Here is an 18,991-nt window from a genome sequence, read left to right as displayed (position 1 = left end):
ATAGAGGCTTGGCACAAATTTTTCTATTATCAAAACCCCAACAATACTCATAGCTGGTATTTATAGTTCCGGCTACCAATTTTTGAAAGGTTCCCCACTTGGTTTCAAAACTGGTATTTCGTGTGGGGATCAACTGCTATGATTTTACCTCCTGCTTTTAAGGAGTTGCAGGAGCAATTTATACAATACAATAATATCAATAATTCTGTTGACACTCACCTTTACTTTATGGCTTTATACCAAATCCCTTGGATTATGAAATGGGATTATACCATCTCACCCAATACTTCCAATGATTATACATACATCCCATGTTTGGGAAAAACCATCTCTGTTAAATGGTGGGATATCTTTCAAATGGATCTCACCAAAGCCATTCCAAAAAGAATACCATCCAAATCACTTATATACCAGGAAAACCCAAATACTCCAAATACCTCTTTCGATTTTCCAACCTACCTTCGAAATATGCTTCAAACCAACCCACATGCCTCCAAGGAAGAACTGGAGAAACAGATGAAAGAAATCTTTGCTGAAGCAGGAAGAAAACCCACATCTTCCGAGGAGACAGTTCAGTCTTCACCACTACACACCAATAGGTACCTCCAACTTAGTCAGAAGGATCCAGAAGAAACAGATCCAGACGAAACGGATCCGGAAGAGGATGATCCAGAAGAATTCAGTCAAAGACCATATATGCATCATCCATGACATCACCATCCAGGACTGATAAACGACAATAGCAAGACAACATATGAAGACAAACAAGGGTCCCATCACCGACAGCAAACACTGTACTTCAATTGTAATAGGGCCAAAAGAGCCACTGTGCATAGATACTTTTGCTTTTTTGTTTTTGTCCTTTTGTACAAAGAGCATCCCCTTATGCTTGTCCACTAGCACCTCTCTCTTCCTCTTGTCGCCTTCTGCCGACATCTTTCTCTCTCCTCTCTGTCGCATCCTGCCGACACTCTCTTTCTCTTTTGTCTTTTCTCATCCACTAAAACTTGCCAGCTGCTCTCCTCTCTCCTTGGATGCACTCTACCGACACCTTTTGTCCTTACTCATCCACTACGGTGCCAGCTGTTCCACTAACTCCCTTCGAGCCTTATATAAGAAGGAAGCCTCTCCTCTTCCAAGGCAGGGCCTAACCTCTCACCTCCTCTCCTATCCTCAGAGCCTAAGCCTCCTCTAAGCCTGCGATAACCTCTGAACCTCTGAAGTCTTCAATAACCTCTGAGCCTCTTCGACCTCTGAAACCCCTGAGCCTCTTCGACCTCATACCTCAGACCTCATACCTCAGACCTCATACCTCAGACCTTGAACCTCGATTGAGCCTCTGCACTTAAACCAGACCTCTGAACCTCGACTGAACCTTGACCCAGAACAGCAACAATCCTGTTATCTTCCTAAACCTCTGCCATCATATACCTGTGCAAACCTCTGCAACAGCTCATACCATTCCTCTGAAGATATCTTCGCCCTCATAGCTGAACCAGGTTCTCTCTTACTTCACTCTATACTAATGTGTGATTGTAATCTCACAAATTTACCTTCGTACTGCCCTCATCACTGGAAATTGTTTTCCAGTTACTGTTTGTGTGCTCAGTAAGTTTCTTACTTTCATTCTAGCTTACTCTGCTCTGTTTTATCCCTCTCTGTTTTATTTCCCTATTTTATTCCCTGTTTTCATGTAATATCCTTCTTTCCTTTCTCTGTAATATTTCCCTGCTTTCATCTTGTAAACAGAAGTGAATATAATAAGATGCTAGTGTGATTTTCTGTAAAAATATATGACTGTCTGTTATGCAGTTTTAAATTTTATTCAATATTAAGATAGGTAACACTAGTTACGCCCAGTGGATTGTACTTGATATTTCAATAGTTCCATTCATAGGAATCATATTATTCTGCTTAAATTATTATAGAATTTCACAATCTTTACTAACTTACAACAGCTTGCTGTTTACATACCTGTTATAATTATCCGCTTATAATTTGTCGAAATAAGACTTGAAAACCTGAAACATAAAATCCAATAAATAAAAAGAAGCCGTCAATGACAGTGCTTTAGATCCTGGCGCAAAGTGGTATCAGAGCCATACAGTGATACACTGTCAAACAAATTACAACAGTAGAACTATTCCACAGTGGAACTGTGCAAACAGTTACAACTGAAGAATTTGTAAAACTGTTCTTTTCACTCCATAGGTTAAGATAAAGTTACATTTTACCATAAGAAACCAAGTGAGATTGACCACTAAGAAAGTTGGTCCGAGAGTTAAGACAAGAGACAAGTGAACGCCGATGCGAAAAGTACCGCCAAGGCCAGGAGAGCCGCTTAGGGAAAAAAGCTAAGGCCACTGAATGTCCAGATTGTCATTATCCGCAACCTACGGATGGCAAATCTCATAAAGAATCTTACTGGTAAAACTGCATCTTCATCTTCAAAACTTAGAGTTAAGAATAAAGAACAAATTATTATAAATGATATTGAGGAAAATATTCAAAACTGGAATATTCCTAAGGTATCAATTCATGATGTTTATAATAAAGGATCGTTTAAACTTAAGATGGGTTATGCCATCAAGACTGTAGAAGAAAGTCTATCAGTAACACAACATCAAGAAGACTTTCACCTACTCTCGAAAAAAGTGATCGAAAAACATAAAGAAAATAATTATAAATATTTACACATTGGCCTCATTCAAATAGCCGTAAAACCTTTGACCCGACCAGGGTTGAACACTTCTGTGCTTGTATGCCTAAGAGATACAAGACACAATATATTCACAGACTCTCTACTAGGCATGGTCGAATCCAGCCTTTGTAGTGGTCCAATTTATTTTAACTGTTTTTCGAATTTTTCTGTTTCTTTAACGGACCCAAATATCCTAGACATATTGACAATAAATCTCAAAACACATGGATTCAATATGGTCCATGGTTCACAAAATCTTGCTATAGTCTATAGAATATATTATAAGGTTATGAATACACTAAGTCCCAATACCTTAAAACTTGATCAAAAAGATCAAACAATTTTATTCCAAACAAATATAGAAAAATCAAATATGATAGTTCCCAAAACTATAAAATGGTCAGACATAATTCTACCCCAATCATGGGCATTACAAAATGCCAATCAACCACAAGAAATTCCTCAACATCATATTCCCAACCATATCATAGAACATACAGATGGAAATGTAGAAATACAATTCCAAAATACAAATTTTCAAGTACAGGATGATATTGAAATAAATAGGAAGAGAAATACTAAACATAACATACCTAGTAGAAAATCAATTTCTCACAACCCAAATGTTATTATATTACCTCCTCCTGATCAAATGTCTTCATCCCATAATCAAATATCTTCATCCAATTCAAACATACAATTTCAAGGAATACATAGGACCAGAGATAATATTGTAATTCCAACATATACATCAATATCTCATCCTACAACTTCTAATACTGAACCCAGTATAGAAGAATTACAGGACTTCCAAGTTTGTACATTACAACTTGAAGAAAATAATGATAATACTCAATATTCAGAAGAATATATAGCAGCCTATCTAGCAGCCAAGTTAGAACGAAAACAAAGAAAGATAAATAAAGCTTTTATTAAAAAAGATTATTTATCCGAAGAAAATAAAAATATCCGAGAATGGTATTTAAAAAGGTTTCAGCCACCTAGACTACTGGAATTACTACATAAAAAATATAATAAGTTTCTTCAGAAAGAAAGATTAAATATAGGATTTTTTCACTGGTTAAGAGATCTATGTTTAGAGAAAAATATTACTATTCCCTCTTTTGAAAAAATTCAAACAATAGAAGAGAAGACATATATAAGTACTGATGGTACTACAACAGCTAGTATACATCCACCTGAGAAAAGTCTTATACTTAAAACAGGCATTCCAAAAAAGAATGAGCCTGTACATTCCTCATCCTTCTATGATATAGTGGCCACACCATACAAGGCCATACCTAAAGAAATCAATAAAAAACAGGAATACATACCTCATATTGTAGAACAGAATAATTATACAAACCTATATTTACAATCTCTTGGAAAGCAAACTGAAAGGATAGAAAGAATAGTATCCAAAGAAATACCTACTAGCTCTCCTATTCCTAAATCAGTATTATTCAAACCACCACCTGAGTTGAATAAAAATAAATTCCACATTGGAGAAAACAATAAATCCCTTATGGATCAATTAATCTCCAAACTATCCCAACTAGATCTGAAAGGAGTACCTTCAGCCCAGATCAGTATTCCTCCACCAACCATCATTTCCCAAATACCTGAGTCTTCTGACAAAGGAAAAACTGTCGTACCTGAGCATGAAACAATGATGCTCACAGAAGAAGAACCCATAATAGAGGATACAATCCAAAATCAGGAGAAAGCATTTATGGATACTACACCTCTAATGGATACCATTAATAAAATAGCTTATGGAAAATATTGGAAACCCATAACAGCCTTACCCTATCATAAGAGACCTACTCCTGTTGATATTCAAATGGAAGAAGATTCAATACAACAGGCAGTATCTTATTCTGGAAGATCTATAGTCAACTGGCAAATAGATGGTCTATCAGAACTAAAGATATTAGATGTCATGAGACATATGACCATGTATGCCTCTGCAAATAAAATGGCCGGCAACCATGATCAAGAAGTTGCCAAAGCAATAGTAAATGGATTTACAGGATGGTTAAGGGGATGGTGGGATTTTTATGTGGATGATGATACCAAACAAAGAATTCTAAACAATACTAGACAATGGACTGGAAAAAATGAACAAAATCAAGAAGTTATATATACAGAAAGTGATGCTGTCAATACTTTGATATATACAATCACTTTACAGTTTGTAGGCAGTACCTCATTACTAGCAGCAAGATCAGAAGATCTGCTCTCTAATTTACGCTGTCCTACTTTGTCTCATTATAAATGGTATAAAGATGTACTTTTCTCAAGACTTCTAATACGAGAAGATTGCCAGCTAGATCATTGGAAGGAAAAATTTATAGCTGGTCTTCCATATCTATTTGCAGAAAAAGTCAAAGAAAGACTTCGCAAAAAACATAATGGAATAATAGTATATTCATCATATACACTCGGAGAACTCTCCGCAGAAATATGTGCAGAAGGCCTAGCCTTATGCACCGATATGAAATTAAAAAGATAAATAGATAAACAAAAGCTCACCAAGAAAAAAGAACTTGGAGATTTCTGTGAGCAATTTGGCTATTATTTAGATAGAAAAGATATGCCTGATTATATCAAAAAGAAGAAGAAAAAATACAAAAAAGAAAAATATAAAACCAAGAAAAAGAATAAGGACAAAGAATATTATAAAAAGTCAAAAAGAAAATTAATCAATAAATTTTCCCCAAATACAAAGAAAAAGAGAAAACTCCCAGTATGTTATAAGTGTGGTAAAATAGGACATTATAAACACCAATGTAAATTAAAAAAGAAAATAGACTCATTAAATTTAGATGAAATAACTAAAGCAAAATTAAAAAATATAATTTCATATGATTCTTCCTCCTCCACTTCTAGTGAATCTTATACACAAGATATAGATAGTAATGATCTTGATTTTATAGAAACAGACAGTTCCTCCACTGAAACCAATACAGAATCATCAGAGGACTGTAGCTGTCCCTTACCTCAACATAATGTTCATACACTCACTCAGGAAGATAATTTTATTCTGGACATTATCGACAAAATAACTGATCCTGAGGAAAAAAGAGCTATCATTACCCAATTTATCAATATTACAAAAAATAAATCAAAATCATCATCTATTCTTAAAAATCCAGATGAATATAATTTCTCTGCTATTATCAAAAGAGTAAGTGATCAACATACTTCTCAAAAAGAACCTACAATCTCTGATCTCAAAAAAGAGATTAAAGAAATAAAAACTGAAATAGTACAATTGAAAGGAAGAATTCAAATATTAGAATTACAACAAATGTCTCAACAGGATTCTGAGACAGACGAAATAGAATTTAATGATTTGGTTACCAATAATCCAATAGAGACTATTGATCCAATAGAAACTATTGAGTCCTCAAAAGAATTAACACTACCAATTTCTTCAGTAAATGTGATGAATAAAATAGTTGTCCAAAAATGGTTTGTCCAAGTAAAAATCATTGTTGCCAAAAATTATAGTTTCGAAACATCAGCTCTCATAGACTCAAGAGCTGATCTCAATTGTATAAATGAAGGACTTGTACCTTCAAAGTACTTTGATGAAACTACTCAAATACTAAATACAGCAGATGGTAGTAGATTATTCATCAAGTATAAATTATCTAATGCCTCTGTATGTAATAACAATCAATGTATTGATACACCGTTTATCATGGTTAAAGGATTAAGTCAATCAGTAATCCTAGGAGTTCCATTCTTAACATTGCTATATCCTATAACCATAGATGAAACAGGAATTTCATCAACAATCCAAAATATTCCAATACAATTCAATTTCATACATAAACCTAAATTAAAAGAATTGAATAATGTCAAAAGCCAGTTGAAAGACAAAGAAAAATTTCTTTGTACACTGAAACAGGAAGTTAAATATAAAGTAATTGAAGACCAACTACAAACGCCTTCAATACAACAAAAAATTCAATCAATACAAAAGCAAATAGAAACATCAATATGTAGTGAACATCCTAATGCTTTTTGGGATAGGAAAAAACATAGTATAAGTTTGCCATATGAATCAAACTTCACTGAAAGTCAAATCCCTACCAAAGCTAGGCCAATACAAATGAATACTGTTTTATTGGAAATGTGTCGAAAAGAAATAACAGAACTCCTACACAGAAAGCTCATACGACCAAGTTCTTCACCTTGGAGTTGTGCAGCTTTTTATGTTAATAAAAATGCTGAAAAAGAAAGAGGAGTTCCCAGACTGGTTATAAATTATAAACCATTAAATAAGGTGTTAAAATGGATATATATATATATAAAGTTGATACCTTAAGATGTATAATTGATATCCAACTCTAAAATCCTTCGAAAAAGGTTGTTTTGTTGTTGGAAAAGCATCGACTGGATCATTTTAACATCGAGATGTATTTATATATGAAGGAAAAAAAAAAGTTTTCGAATCCTAAAAGTAGTACATCTTGCAACACATTATTCTATACCGTCTATTTTTCAGATTTTTTATGCATTTATAGATCTGCTGGATTTGAATTATTTTTTAAATTTAAAATTTTATAATTAGAGATAAAAATAGATTATCGATCGTCCAATGAATTTGTTATTCCAAAATTACATCTCATAACAAAATTTTGGGTGCACTTTACTTTAATTATTAACTTTCAACCGTATGCAAATCGCACCCTATATTTTTATTTAGATTTGATTAATTTGGCTGATAAAGTCTCCGATAGACCTTGGCTGGAAATGAAGGCATTTAGTCCCATTTTATACGACGTTGCATGTGACGACTTCAGACCGAAATTTCGTCTAGCATGTGACGACTTTGGCACCGAAAGTTTTGTCTTTCACAAAATTTCGTTGCCGTCGACACGGGTTCACGTGCAAGGAGGTCGCCATGTGAGTGCCGTGGCACTGAAAATTTTGTCAATCTTTCACTTAGTTGCGTTGCCACCTGCATGAATTCAGACATAAGGGGTGGCATGTGAGTGGTTTGGCACCGAAATTTCGTCTATCTTTCACCTGATTTCGTTGCCATTCACATGAGTTCACATGCAAGGAGGTTGGGGTATGGGGCCCACATACAGTCTGAAACCACGACAAGCAGTGCCTACGAATAAGGAAAACCACGGACACGGTCCTCTCTTTCTTATTTTAATGGAAAAGATTTTAAAAATGACCAATTTTTTTGTTGAAATTCACAATTTCAAAATGACATTTTTTTTAACGCATCGGAGTGCATCTATTTCGTTATTTGATGGAAGTAACACCATAATTGTTTTTTTAGCTCCTGCCCATTTAGGTGAAAGTGCTAGTGCGAATAGAGGTTGTAACATTTATTTGGGGCTCAGGTGGTACTAAAAGCTTTTGCAAAACGGCCAAGTCAACTCGGACCCGGATCCGAGCACTGGTCGTGGCTGGTCAAAGAACTTTAAACAAATAATAAATAATAAATGGAATTGTATATAATGAAACTATTTATCTTTATACAAGGTAGTTATAATTCCTAACAACCATTTTATGTGAAGTTTGATAGCTTGAACATGCCGAGAAAATTTCTTTTGAAGTTTGAGTTTGGTCAATGGAATAATTATAGCCACCTAATTTCACATACAATGGTCAAGATTAATGTGACCACCTTGTATGAAAGGTAAATGGTTTCATTCTATACTTTTCCATAAAAAAACTTAAATAAAAAATCCAAAAGTAAAAAATTTGTTTTTAATATGTTTTGTAACATTTTCTGTTGTTTTGGAAAAGATTGGTAAGTATTTTGGCTATACATATTTACTTTTATATTTTTTCATCTTTTTTCAATTGTTTCTAAATACTTTTAGATCTATTGATTCAAATTCTATTTTTTCATTTTTTTTAATTGTATTTGGATGTGTTTTGTTTAATTATACTTTAAAGTTTAAACATACTTTCCCATATTTTTTGAGATTTTTTAATATATTTTTTAAAATTCTTTAAACCTTTTAGGTTGGCAAGAAACTGCCCCATCAGAGTTGCTTATCCAAGCCTATTCCGGGTTACCCGATCCCAGCCATGGGCCTGGTTCCGTTCTCGAGTCATGTTTTCTAATAGTGGCACGACAACCCATTCTCTATGTAATAATGTTTGATACAAATATGTAGAAAGTTTGGACATTATATCAAGACATCAGGCAATTTACTCCATAATGATCACGGCATAATGTTTTAAAAAAACAAGAGCTTTTATTTTGAGAACAATATTTTTCTATTAGAGGTTGAGATCACAATTACTCATAACCATTAAATGTCAAATTAGATGCTCTGGGGTGTCTCACTAAGTACAAATCTGTTTTTTTTTTTTTTGAACTTTAAATATTGTCAATGGTACTCTTACAAGTTACAACCATCCGATTTGAAATCTCATGGACACGATTATTTGCAACGTCCCTATACCAAAATAAATAGTCTCTTTATAATTTTTCTTTTCTTTTATGCTTCTCAGCCATGATTTAAGTCGTTTTCAACCTTAGTTTTAGGGAAGAAGTACATATTTCGCTTCTCCTAAAAAAGTTTTAGTAAATGAGATAATGGAATAACGCCTCATTTTGAAATTTGTTTATACTTTATAGGGACAAAGTGCATACTTTGCTTCTCTTTCAAAACTTTCAAGAAATGAAATGCTGCCTCATTTTGAGCCGAGAAGGTGTGCATATTTTATTTTTATTTTAAAAACTTCAAAAAAATAGATATTGCAATTTTTTTTGTTTTTTTTCAACATTAACACATCAACACAACCAAAGAAACAGTAATGAAACACCTGTGGATTATGGGCCACAACGTTTCCTCTGCGCCACTCTGATTTGTTAATATATACTGCAAAACTTTCTCAAGAAAATGATATGATGCCTTGATGAGAAGCAATTTAAGCATTTATCGAGAGCAGAAAAACTTTAGGATAATATGTTTCGACCTTTTCCCGACTAATTGAGTTTGGCATATGTCAATTACACCAAAAAAAAAATAAAACCATTTGGTCACGTTACACAGACCAGCAAGTGATATAGATCTCTGCCTATTGAACGAATCTCAACCACTCTTTTGATTATGGCCTGTGACCAGCGCATAGCTCTTATTTTTTTTCAAAAATAAAATTAGAAAAGAGGGAATAGGTAACAAGGTAAGTGAGAGGAAAACAAGTATCTACTCCAATGTCACCGAGTCGGTGGGTCGTTTTGGTAAGTTAAAGACCACGAGTTCAATAAATTAGGATATTAAAAATAATAATTTTTATTTTTTAAAAACATTGATGCTATAAAATCTATAGATTTATTTGGCAGGTCTAAAGGATTAAAATTGATCGGTCTCTCTAGTTAAACATGATGTTTTAATTAATTTTTGAAGAAATTTTTTTTTGTTTTAAATCATAGAGGTCAAGGCATTAATTAATTGTCTGATCAACAAATTCGGTCAGGATAAGTATAATCTATATTGGTATTTAAGAGGAGTGGCTCATATGTTTTATTTGAAATGTGGTCTTCAGCAATTAAAATATATCTTTTTTATCCGGAAACACGGCACCTTGTCTTCTCTCTCTTTAGAAGCAAGTTTTTTTATGGCATTTGATAAAGCAAAAGTGTTGTACATACTGGGGATACGTTTCTACATTTGATTCCCTTGATGCATAAAACATCATTTTAAAGATGGATGCATATGTATAGTCCCTCTAAACAAGTTAAAACTAGTTTACATATTTTTTTCTTTAGTTTTAAAAATTTATCTATTGTTTTAGATGCAGGATCTTCATATTAAAGATTATACATTCCATGAATATTGAGTCCTAAATCCATCTAAAATTAGATTTTTAAAAGGGAACTCATTTCTACATATGAGTCGTAGGACTCATAGAAACCTATTCCTTAATAATACCACTGGCTCAATAATACCACTGGCTCGCTTTAAATGAAAAAGTTTATATATGGTGTTAATTTTAAATTTAAACAAATAAAAAATCCATTAAAAAGGGTTGTTTAGACATTGGAAACCCCTTTAATTGATTATATCAACCCGACAGTCATGTATATGAAAAAAACAAATGTCAATTTTTAAAATAGTGCCCTTGAAACCTATGCTATCACATTCTCTACGGCTCTAAGTCTTCAACTTCACACACTAAACCGATGCAAAGCGAACCAATTTCCCATTACAATAAGGGTGTGGTTCTTGCAACCTTAAAATTCAATTAAGGCACACCTCTAAATTTTATCATAACATGTAATTTTGGTGTAAAAAGTTTTTAGGATTACTTTAAAATCTGTTTTTATTTTTAATTATAAAATTTTAAACTCCAAAAATAAGTAGAATCAAGTAGATTATAAACATATAAAAATCTTGAAAATGGACGGTCTAGATAATGTGTTGTAAGATGCACTATTTCTGGGACTCAAAATCTTTTTTTTTTTTCGTATTCATACATCTCGATGGCGAGATGATCAATTAGAGAGTTTTTCAATATTAAAACAACTTTTTTTGATGGATTTTTGAGGTGCATCTATAATTCTACATCTTAAGGTTGCAACTTTATATAAACTTTTTCTTAGTAATAAATATATTAACAAAAGTTTTGAAACTACCCCCAATATACATAAATAGGCCATACAATATGCAAAGTATCGAAAGATATAACTCGAATTAAAACATTTTACAAAATGATGAGGTTTTAATACGCCTAATCTTTATGCAAACAAAATAAAGCCTCACCTCAAATCTTTGTCCAGAAAGTACTTTCAGCAATGGAAATCAGCATGGAAGGATCTTGCGGATATGTGAACACTTATTTTTAAGCCAAAATGGACAATCCAAGTAATTAGTTATAATGTATATTGTTTTTAGAGTTTGAAATCCTTTGTTTTTTTCACAACCATAATGTTCAAGTTAAGATGATCGATGTAAAGGTTTTTCAATGCTTGACATGTAATTTTCAATAAGTTACAAGGTCAGAATTTACTTATTTTGATAGGGCTGAAGCCCTATCAAACCATTTTTCTTTACAAAATATGGAGACTTATGTTCCCCTTTTAAAATCTATTTCAAAGATGAATTTTGGATTAAAAATTATAAGAATGAAAATCTCAACCGTGATAACCAAGAACTTGAACAAAAAAGTTAAAATAACTTATTTTATTTTTTTTGACATAGTTTTAATAGGTTCAATTTTAAATTTATGTGGGTTTACCATTTTCAATCGTCTATCTCTAAGATGACACTATTGCTATTATAATGTTTTGTCGAGTAACATGTGTGAACTGATGGGAGGGAATGTTGGGAGGTCAAAAAACAATATACCCATAGAATGAGTGTAGTAGAGATTAGGATGTTAAGATAGATGAGAAGGAAGACAAGAAACGATAGAATTCGAAATGAATATATTTGAAAAAAGCTAAATATGACACTACCAATAGACTATAAGAAAAGAGAGAGTTGACTTAGTTGGGTTGGCCATGTATAGCGCACACCTAGTACATCACCTGTTGGGAGGTGCAAGTTTGTTCAAGTGGAAGGTTAAAAAAAGGCAAGGAGTAGATCCAAAAGAACTTGGTTGAAAATAATGCAAAAAGATATGGGGACTTATGGTCTCATTGATGGTATAATCCTTAATAAAAGAGAACGGTAGACCATAATTCATATAGCCAACCCCAATTAGTTGGAAAAAAGCTTTGACGATGATGATGACGACATGCGTTACTTAACGCTCTTGTAGAAGTGCTCCCCCTAACACACAAATCTGCTTTTTCTTGAAAAAATGGCCACTTTAAAACTTATTTGAAGTGGGGTGTGGCATCAACGTTAAACTATCAAAGTAAGGCGCATCTCTAAATTTTGTTGGAAGATACAATTTCTATGCCAGAAATCTCTACAGCATGAAATTCGTTTCACACCTATTTTGTAAAATTTAAAGCTTAAAAAACGATGCAAGCCACCAAACTAATCCATGAAAACATAAAAATCTTTTTAAAAAGTAATATCAAATTCGCTTCAGAACAGTTTTTGTTTTGAGTAGAAAAGGGAAGCACTTTGGAAGATTGAGGGGAAGCGAGTGTATCTTTAAAACTAAAAACACAAAACTCTCTATTAATTGGGTTCTCACTACTTTCAATCATATTTTTTTGGGCCTACTTATTGTCTTTTTTGAACCTTCTACTTGAACAAACTCACGCCTCCCAGTATGTGTTGTACTAGGTTTGTGTCATATATGGCCAACCCAGCTAAGTCAACTCCCTCTCATCTTATCGCTTATTGGTGGTGCCATAATTAAATCTTTTCGAATAAGTTTATTTTGAATTATATCCCTTCTTGTTTTTCTACTCATTAATCTTAATATTCAAAATTTTGCTACACCCATTTTATAAGTATATTGTTTTTTGACCTCCCAATGTTCCACCCCGACTCATGTAACTCCAAAAAAATTTAAAAATACCAATAGCATCACCTTGGAGATGGATGTTAGAAAATAGCAAAGCCAGAAAAATTTAAAATTGACCTTCTACTATGTCGAAAAATTTCAAGTTTTATTTTAATTTCTTTATTTAGGTTTCTAGTTCTAATGATTTAGATTTTCATTCTCTAAAATTTTATCCAAAATTCATCTTCTAACATAGATTTTAAAGAGGAGAATCATTTAAATAGATGAGTTGGCCGACTCATATAAACCGTGTCCTTTTTTCAACTCGACTCACCTACCCTTTTTTTTCCATATCCAAATACACAAATGAAGCAGCATTCCACTATCAACAAAAAAAACCCCCCATTTTCTCTTCCACAAAAAAAAAAAAAAAGGCACCCATTGTGCTCATTATAAAACTCTCTCTCTCATCCCAATGTTCATCCAGTAAAAAAGCATTAGAATCTCCCTTTGCTACCAATAACAAGCATCAGAAAATTTTTAGCGTCTTCATCTCCCCCTCTCTCTCTCTCTCTCTCTCTTTCTCTACTTTTCCCCTGGCCTCTCTACAAGAAAGTATTTCTCTTTCTCTCTCTTCACTTTCGCTAACAGCTCCAACATTCAACCATCCTCTCTCTACAAGAAAGTATTCCACTCCATCTCTCTCTTTACTTTCCCAATAATAATCCAATCTTCTTCTCTCTCCAAAAAAAAATTTCTCTCTCTCAAGCAACTTCAAAATCTTCCTCTCTCTACATGACAGTCTCTCTCTCTCTAAAACAACTTCACAGAAAATACCTCACTTCCACGTTCCCTTTAAGGCATCAAGGTTTCACAAAACACACCCACAGGAACCCCTGAACCACCTCCGTTTCCTTCTCTGCAAACCCCCTGCACTTCTTCCCAAACCATGTCCTCCTCTACTTTCTCTCTCCTCCATAATTCCCCAACCACAACAAACAAATAACCCTCCTTAACCTCTGCATTTTATACAGAGAGAGAGCTCCCAACCCATTTGAGCCTCTCCCTCTCCATCTCCATCTCCATCTCCATCTCCATCTCCATCTCCATCTCCATCTCCATCTCCACATTCTAGAGAGAGAAAGAGAGCTTCCATACACATCTGACCCTTCTCTCTCTAGAGGTTCTGGAGAGAGAAGAGAGATCCCAACCAGAAGAAGAATCAGTCTAGAGAGAGATCTCAGGAGAGAGAAAAAACCCACCAAGCCCTCTCTAAAATTGCTCTAGAGAGAGTAAGAGAACCAAAAATGCATGCAAAATCAGACTCTGAAGTGACGAGCTTGGCTCCCTCGTCTCCCACAAGATCACCCAGGCGCCCTGTCTACTATGTTCAGAGCCCTTCTCGCGATTCGCACGATGGAGAAAAAACATCTTTTCAATCAACCCCAGTTCTTAGCCCCATGGGCTCACCACCCCATTCTCACTCTTCAGTGGGACGTCACTCCAGAGAATCATCGACCAGTAGGTTCTCTGGTTCGTTGAAATCGAGTAACAGAAAAGTGGGTCACCATGAAAATGGAAGAGGAAAGGGGCAGAAGCCATGGAAAGAGTGTGCAGTTATTGAAGAGGAGGGGCTTTTAGAAGAGGAAGATGGGAATAAGGGGATTCCAAAGAGATGCTATTTCCCAATTTTTGTTCTCTCTTTTGTGTTGCTTTTCTCTTTCTTCGCTTTGATTTTGTGGGGCGCTGCTCGTCCTCAAAAGCCACAGATCACCATGAAGGTAAGATGGAAAAAATTCCTTTTTTTTTTTTTTTTAAAAAAGGGATTTGGTTGCATGGGTTGTTGAAGAATATTTTTGGGATCAATTTTTTCTTTTTTGGGGGTAAATTATATGGATTTCTCTTTTTGGTTTTTGGTTTCTTTTTCATCTGTTTTGGTTTCTTATCGGGTTGAGAGAGATCAATTGCTCAGATTCTCTGTCTTGAATTTTCTTTGTTGAAGTTTAGATCTATTTATAATCTTTGCTTTTTACCCCTGGTTTCTCTTCTTAGTTAGAAACTTAGAATTAATGCTTCCCTTTGTTTCATTTTGCACCCAATTATTCTTATCAGAATTAGATCTGATTTTTCCATTTTCAGTTTTACACCCACCTCCATGAAGCTGCCAATCCTGCATTTCTTTTCCATACGAATTTTCCTTCAATTGTTCCAATCTGAGGAAAGATGGTGACAAAAAGGAGAATATATAAAAACTGGATCCGTTTATTTTTCACTCTCGCCCATATTTTTATCTGCATTAATTGATATCAATGATAAAACAGATATTGGTCTTTATGGTTGGTTCAATTTTTAACTCCTCTCCAATTTTACTCGTTTACAGAGCATTACATTTGAGAGCTTCACTCTACAAGCAGGAACGGACTCAACTGGAGTACCCACTGAAATGCTCTCCCTTAATTCCACATTGAAGCTCATTTATAGAAATCCAGCGACTTTCTTCGGTGTTCACGTCGCATCAACCCCAATTTCTCTCACTTATTACCAGCTCAGTGTGGCCTCTGGAAATGTAAGTTCTCAGAGAAAAAACCCATGAATCCTATTCGTAATTTTTTTTAGGGGGGGGGTTACTTTTATTTCTAGTAATCAAATCTCCATGCTTTTTCCTGATGGTTTTTTGGGTGCAGATGAAGAATTTTTATCAGAGGAGAAAGAGCCAGAGAGCTGTCAATGTTGTGGTAGAAGGAACGAGGATTCCTTTATATGGAGGAGGTTCCACTTTGAGCAGCTCAGATACAACAAAAACCAGTGTGGGTTTGAATATGACTTTTGAAGTGAGATCTAAAGCCTATGTTTTGGGGAAATTGGTGAAACCCAAGTTCTATACAGAAGTTCAATGCTCTGCAGTTCTTGATCAAACCAAATTGGGGACCCCTTTCTCTCTCAAAAATTCTTGTCAGTATGACGACTGATCGAAAAGTTAACCTCTCTCTAGAAGCCACCAACCCCACAAAGAGAGAGAGAGAGAGAGATTTTAGAGGGAGAAATTTTGAAGATGCCAGGGCTTTTTGTTGTGCTTGGTGGGGTTAACAGGCTGGACATGGGACCATTGAACTTTTTAGAGATAAAAACTACGCGTTATGGTATTTTTTTTCATGTAATCTATCTCTCCAGGCTGGATTTAGTGAAGTTCTTGCCCGTGATTTGAGGTGTTTTTTTATTTTTTTTGGAATAAAATATTTTATTTATTGTTTCTACTTGGCTTCTTATCTATCTGGCCTTGTAGACCCACGGAACACATAATTATCGATCTTCATCTCATCTCATGGTGAAACTATTTGGTTATTTTTATTGTAGCATCATGTATGCATTTATTATAGTGTCTTCAGTTTATTACATACTGATTAGGTCATTATTTGGGGCTCCACTTGACTTTTTAAGGCTTTCATAACATTAATTAACGTTGGGATTTTGCATTTATGGCCGATTCGAAAATAATGTTGTTTATTTATTGGGACTAGGGATATATGGGTGGGGTTTTTATTTGGCTGTGACCTTGAACAATCCAATTGAGGCGCACTTTAATTGCATTATAACATGTAATTTTGGTGAAAAACATACTTAAGATTATCTCAAAATTTATTTTTATATCTAATTATAAAATTTTGAACTATAAAAATAGTTTAAATCAAGTAGATCTATAGACATATAAAAGACAGTCCAGATAATTTATTACAAACAGTACTATTTGTAGGACTCAAAGTCTTGTTTGTTTTTTTTTTTTCATATTTATACATGTGGATGCCAAGATGGCCAATTAAAGGTTCTTTTAACACTAAAACAACTTTATTCGATGGATTTTTTCGATGCATCTGTAATTCTATATTTTAAAGTTGTAACCTTATATAAACATTTTTCTTCAAAAAATGGTGATCTAGCTAGCCAGTACCTCTTGCGGTTGGCCCCATTGTTTTTTAATTTTATTTGTTCTCTAATTTTAATTTTTTTTTATTTGCTGGTTTATTTGGCTAGTCTGTCAATCTGCTCTGCCGATGAACTAGACCGGATTTCTGAATTGACAATATGAGAAATCCGTTTTTTTAAACCTTGATTAGGATGCTTGTATTTTTAATTGCTAATGTGGTTAATGTGATATAACTTTGGTGTCTCACCGGAGCTGTACCTCACGAGTGAGAAAGTGACCAAAGTGGGAGATAATTAAAAAAATGGAAAACTGATGTTCAAGCCTAGAATCCCACCTTACCTAACAATTACCCCCAAAAGTGCAAGGAAAAATGGGTGAAAGAGACAAATTGGAATGAGTCAATACCTTGCCGTGATTATTAACTCAAAAATAAATCATGCGTTTACTTTGGAATGTTGTGGAAGTCATCTTTCATTTATTTTACTTTGGGATGTGGTGGAAGTCACCACTTACCCAAAAATAAAAAAAAGAATTCATCTGGAATTGCGTTTTCTGGAGGGGAGGTTCAGATTAATTCATGGTCACCTTTCAAGAAACCATCCATACTGTAGATAAATTTAGGATTTGAAACATTTTTTTAAGCGTAGATCTATGATTTTTTAGCTCAAGGAAGCCCATTTCCGACGATACTGTAGATAAATTTAGGATTTGAAGCATTTTTTAAGTGTAGATCTATGATTTTGTAGCTCAAGGAAGCCCATTTCTTATAACCAGCGTACGATCAAACTGAATGGCGATACGCTTCTGAAAACTTAAAAGGGAAAAGATTATATAGAGCTGAGGCTCTAAACAGTCAAATTTGAACCCATCTCAAAAATTTCACTAGAAGAGATTGTTTTGATGCTCAAATATCCTCCAATTGATCATCTTGACATCAAGATGCATGGACATGAGAAAAAAATGGATTTCAAGTTTTGGAAAATGGTTTATTTTGTAATGCATTTTTGGACAGTCAATTTTCAAGATTTTCAAGTTTTCATAGATCTATCGATCTACACTATTTTTGAAGCTTTAAACTTTATAAATAAAGATGAAAATATATTTTAAGGCTATCACAAATATTTTCAATATTGAAACTACATTTCTCAACACTATTTGAAGGTAGGCTCTTATTTGATTGTTTAGAGCCTAGGCTCTATACAAACCGCACCCAAACTTAAAACAGTGTAATTTTAGTTTTTTTTTTTTTTGGGTGAGCCAATGACGAGGGGGCCCTATCGAATTGAGCCTAGGACGTAATGTTGCAAATCATCAAGCGCTAACCACTTGCTCGGGCTCTTTTTCGAATTTTACTATTTAAAATTATTTTTTCCATGTTACTGATTTTGGGGGTCGAGATTACTGATTTGTGAAATTTTAAGAACATAACCAAATGTCTAAGATAAATTTTGACTGCATTTGAATAGGTGCATTAGCAAACGTAGGAATACTCCATCCCAACCTAAATCACTCATTTAGGAAGAAGAGTGCCATGGTTCATATCGAAAAAAACCTTCCAATCTTAGCTTTTAAGCCCACTTCAAGGCCTTTTCCTTTTGTGCGTGTGTATATATACAACATTTAATAAGTGTTTATATATACAACATTTATTTTGATTTATACCAAATTAAGCTACACTAAAAAAATAATACAACTTGAATACATATAATATTATGTGAGTGCTTATCATTAACCCCCCTTGAGCCCATGCAAGCACAAGGGATGTGTCAACTTATCCATCAGAAAATCATGGCACTTCCAAGTAACCGGTTTAATGAAAATGTCAACTTTTTGCCCAAGTAAAAAAGTGTAAGGGAGAGATAATGTATTTTCAAGATGACAATCATTAACATAGTGGCAATCCACATTAATATGTGTTCTTTTTTAATAAAAGATAAACTATAGGCAATCTTAATGGCTCTTTGCCTATTTGA

The 18,991-nt window shown here is 34.0% G+C and overlaps 1 protein-coding gene across 1 annotated transcript; it reads left to right on the top strand.

Annotated features, from left to right (window-relative positions):
* The first annotated feature begins 14,128 nt into the window (after window positions 1–14,128).
* On the top strand, window positions 14,129–16,348 carry LOC18436804 (uncharacterized). The gene is made up of 3 exons (XM_006847026.4): window positions 14,129–14,877; window positions 15,477–15,662; window positions 15,781–16,348. Exons 1-3 carry the CDS (start codon window positions 14,404–14,406, stop codon window positions 16,063–16,065), a joined length of 945 nt encoding a protein of 314 aa, XP_006847089.1. The 5' UTR covers window positions 14,129–14,403; the 3' UTR covers window positions 16,066–16,348.
* The last annotated feature ends 2,643 nt before the right edge of the window (window positions 16,349–18,991 follow it).

This window comes from Amborella trichopoda, chromosome 11 (genome assembly GCF_054954075.1).
Source record: "Amborella trichopoda isolate Santa Cruz 75 chromosome 11, AtrichopodaSantaCruz75HAP2 v2.0, whole genome shotgun sequence".
In the NCBI taxonomy this organism is placed as follows: Eukaryota; Viridiplantae; Streptophyta; class Magnoliopsida; order Amborellales; family Amborellaceae; genus Amborella; species Amborella trichopoda.
The sequence above is the reverse complement of the archived record's forward strand: the minus strand, read 5'-3'. Positions and strand labels throughout refer to the sequence as shown.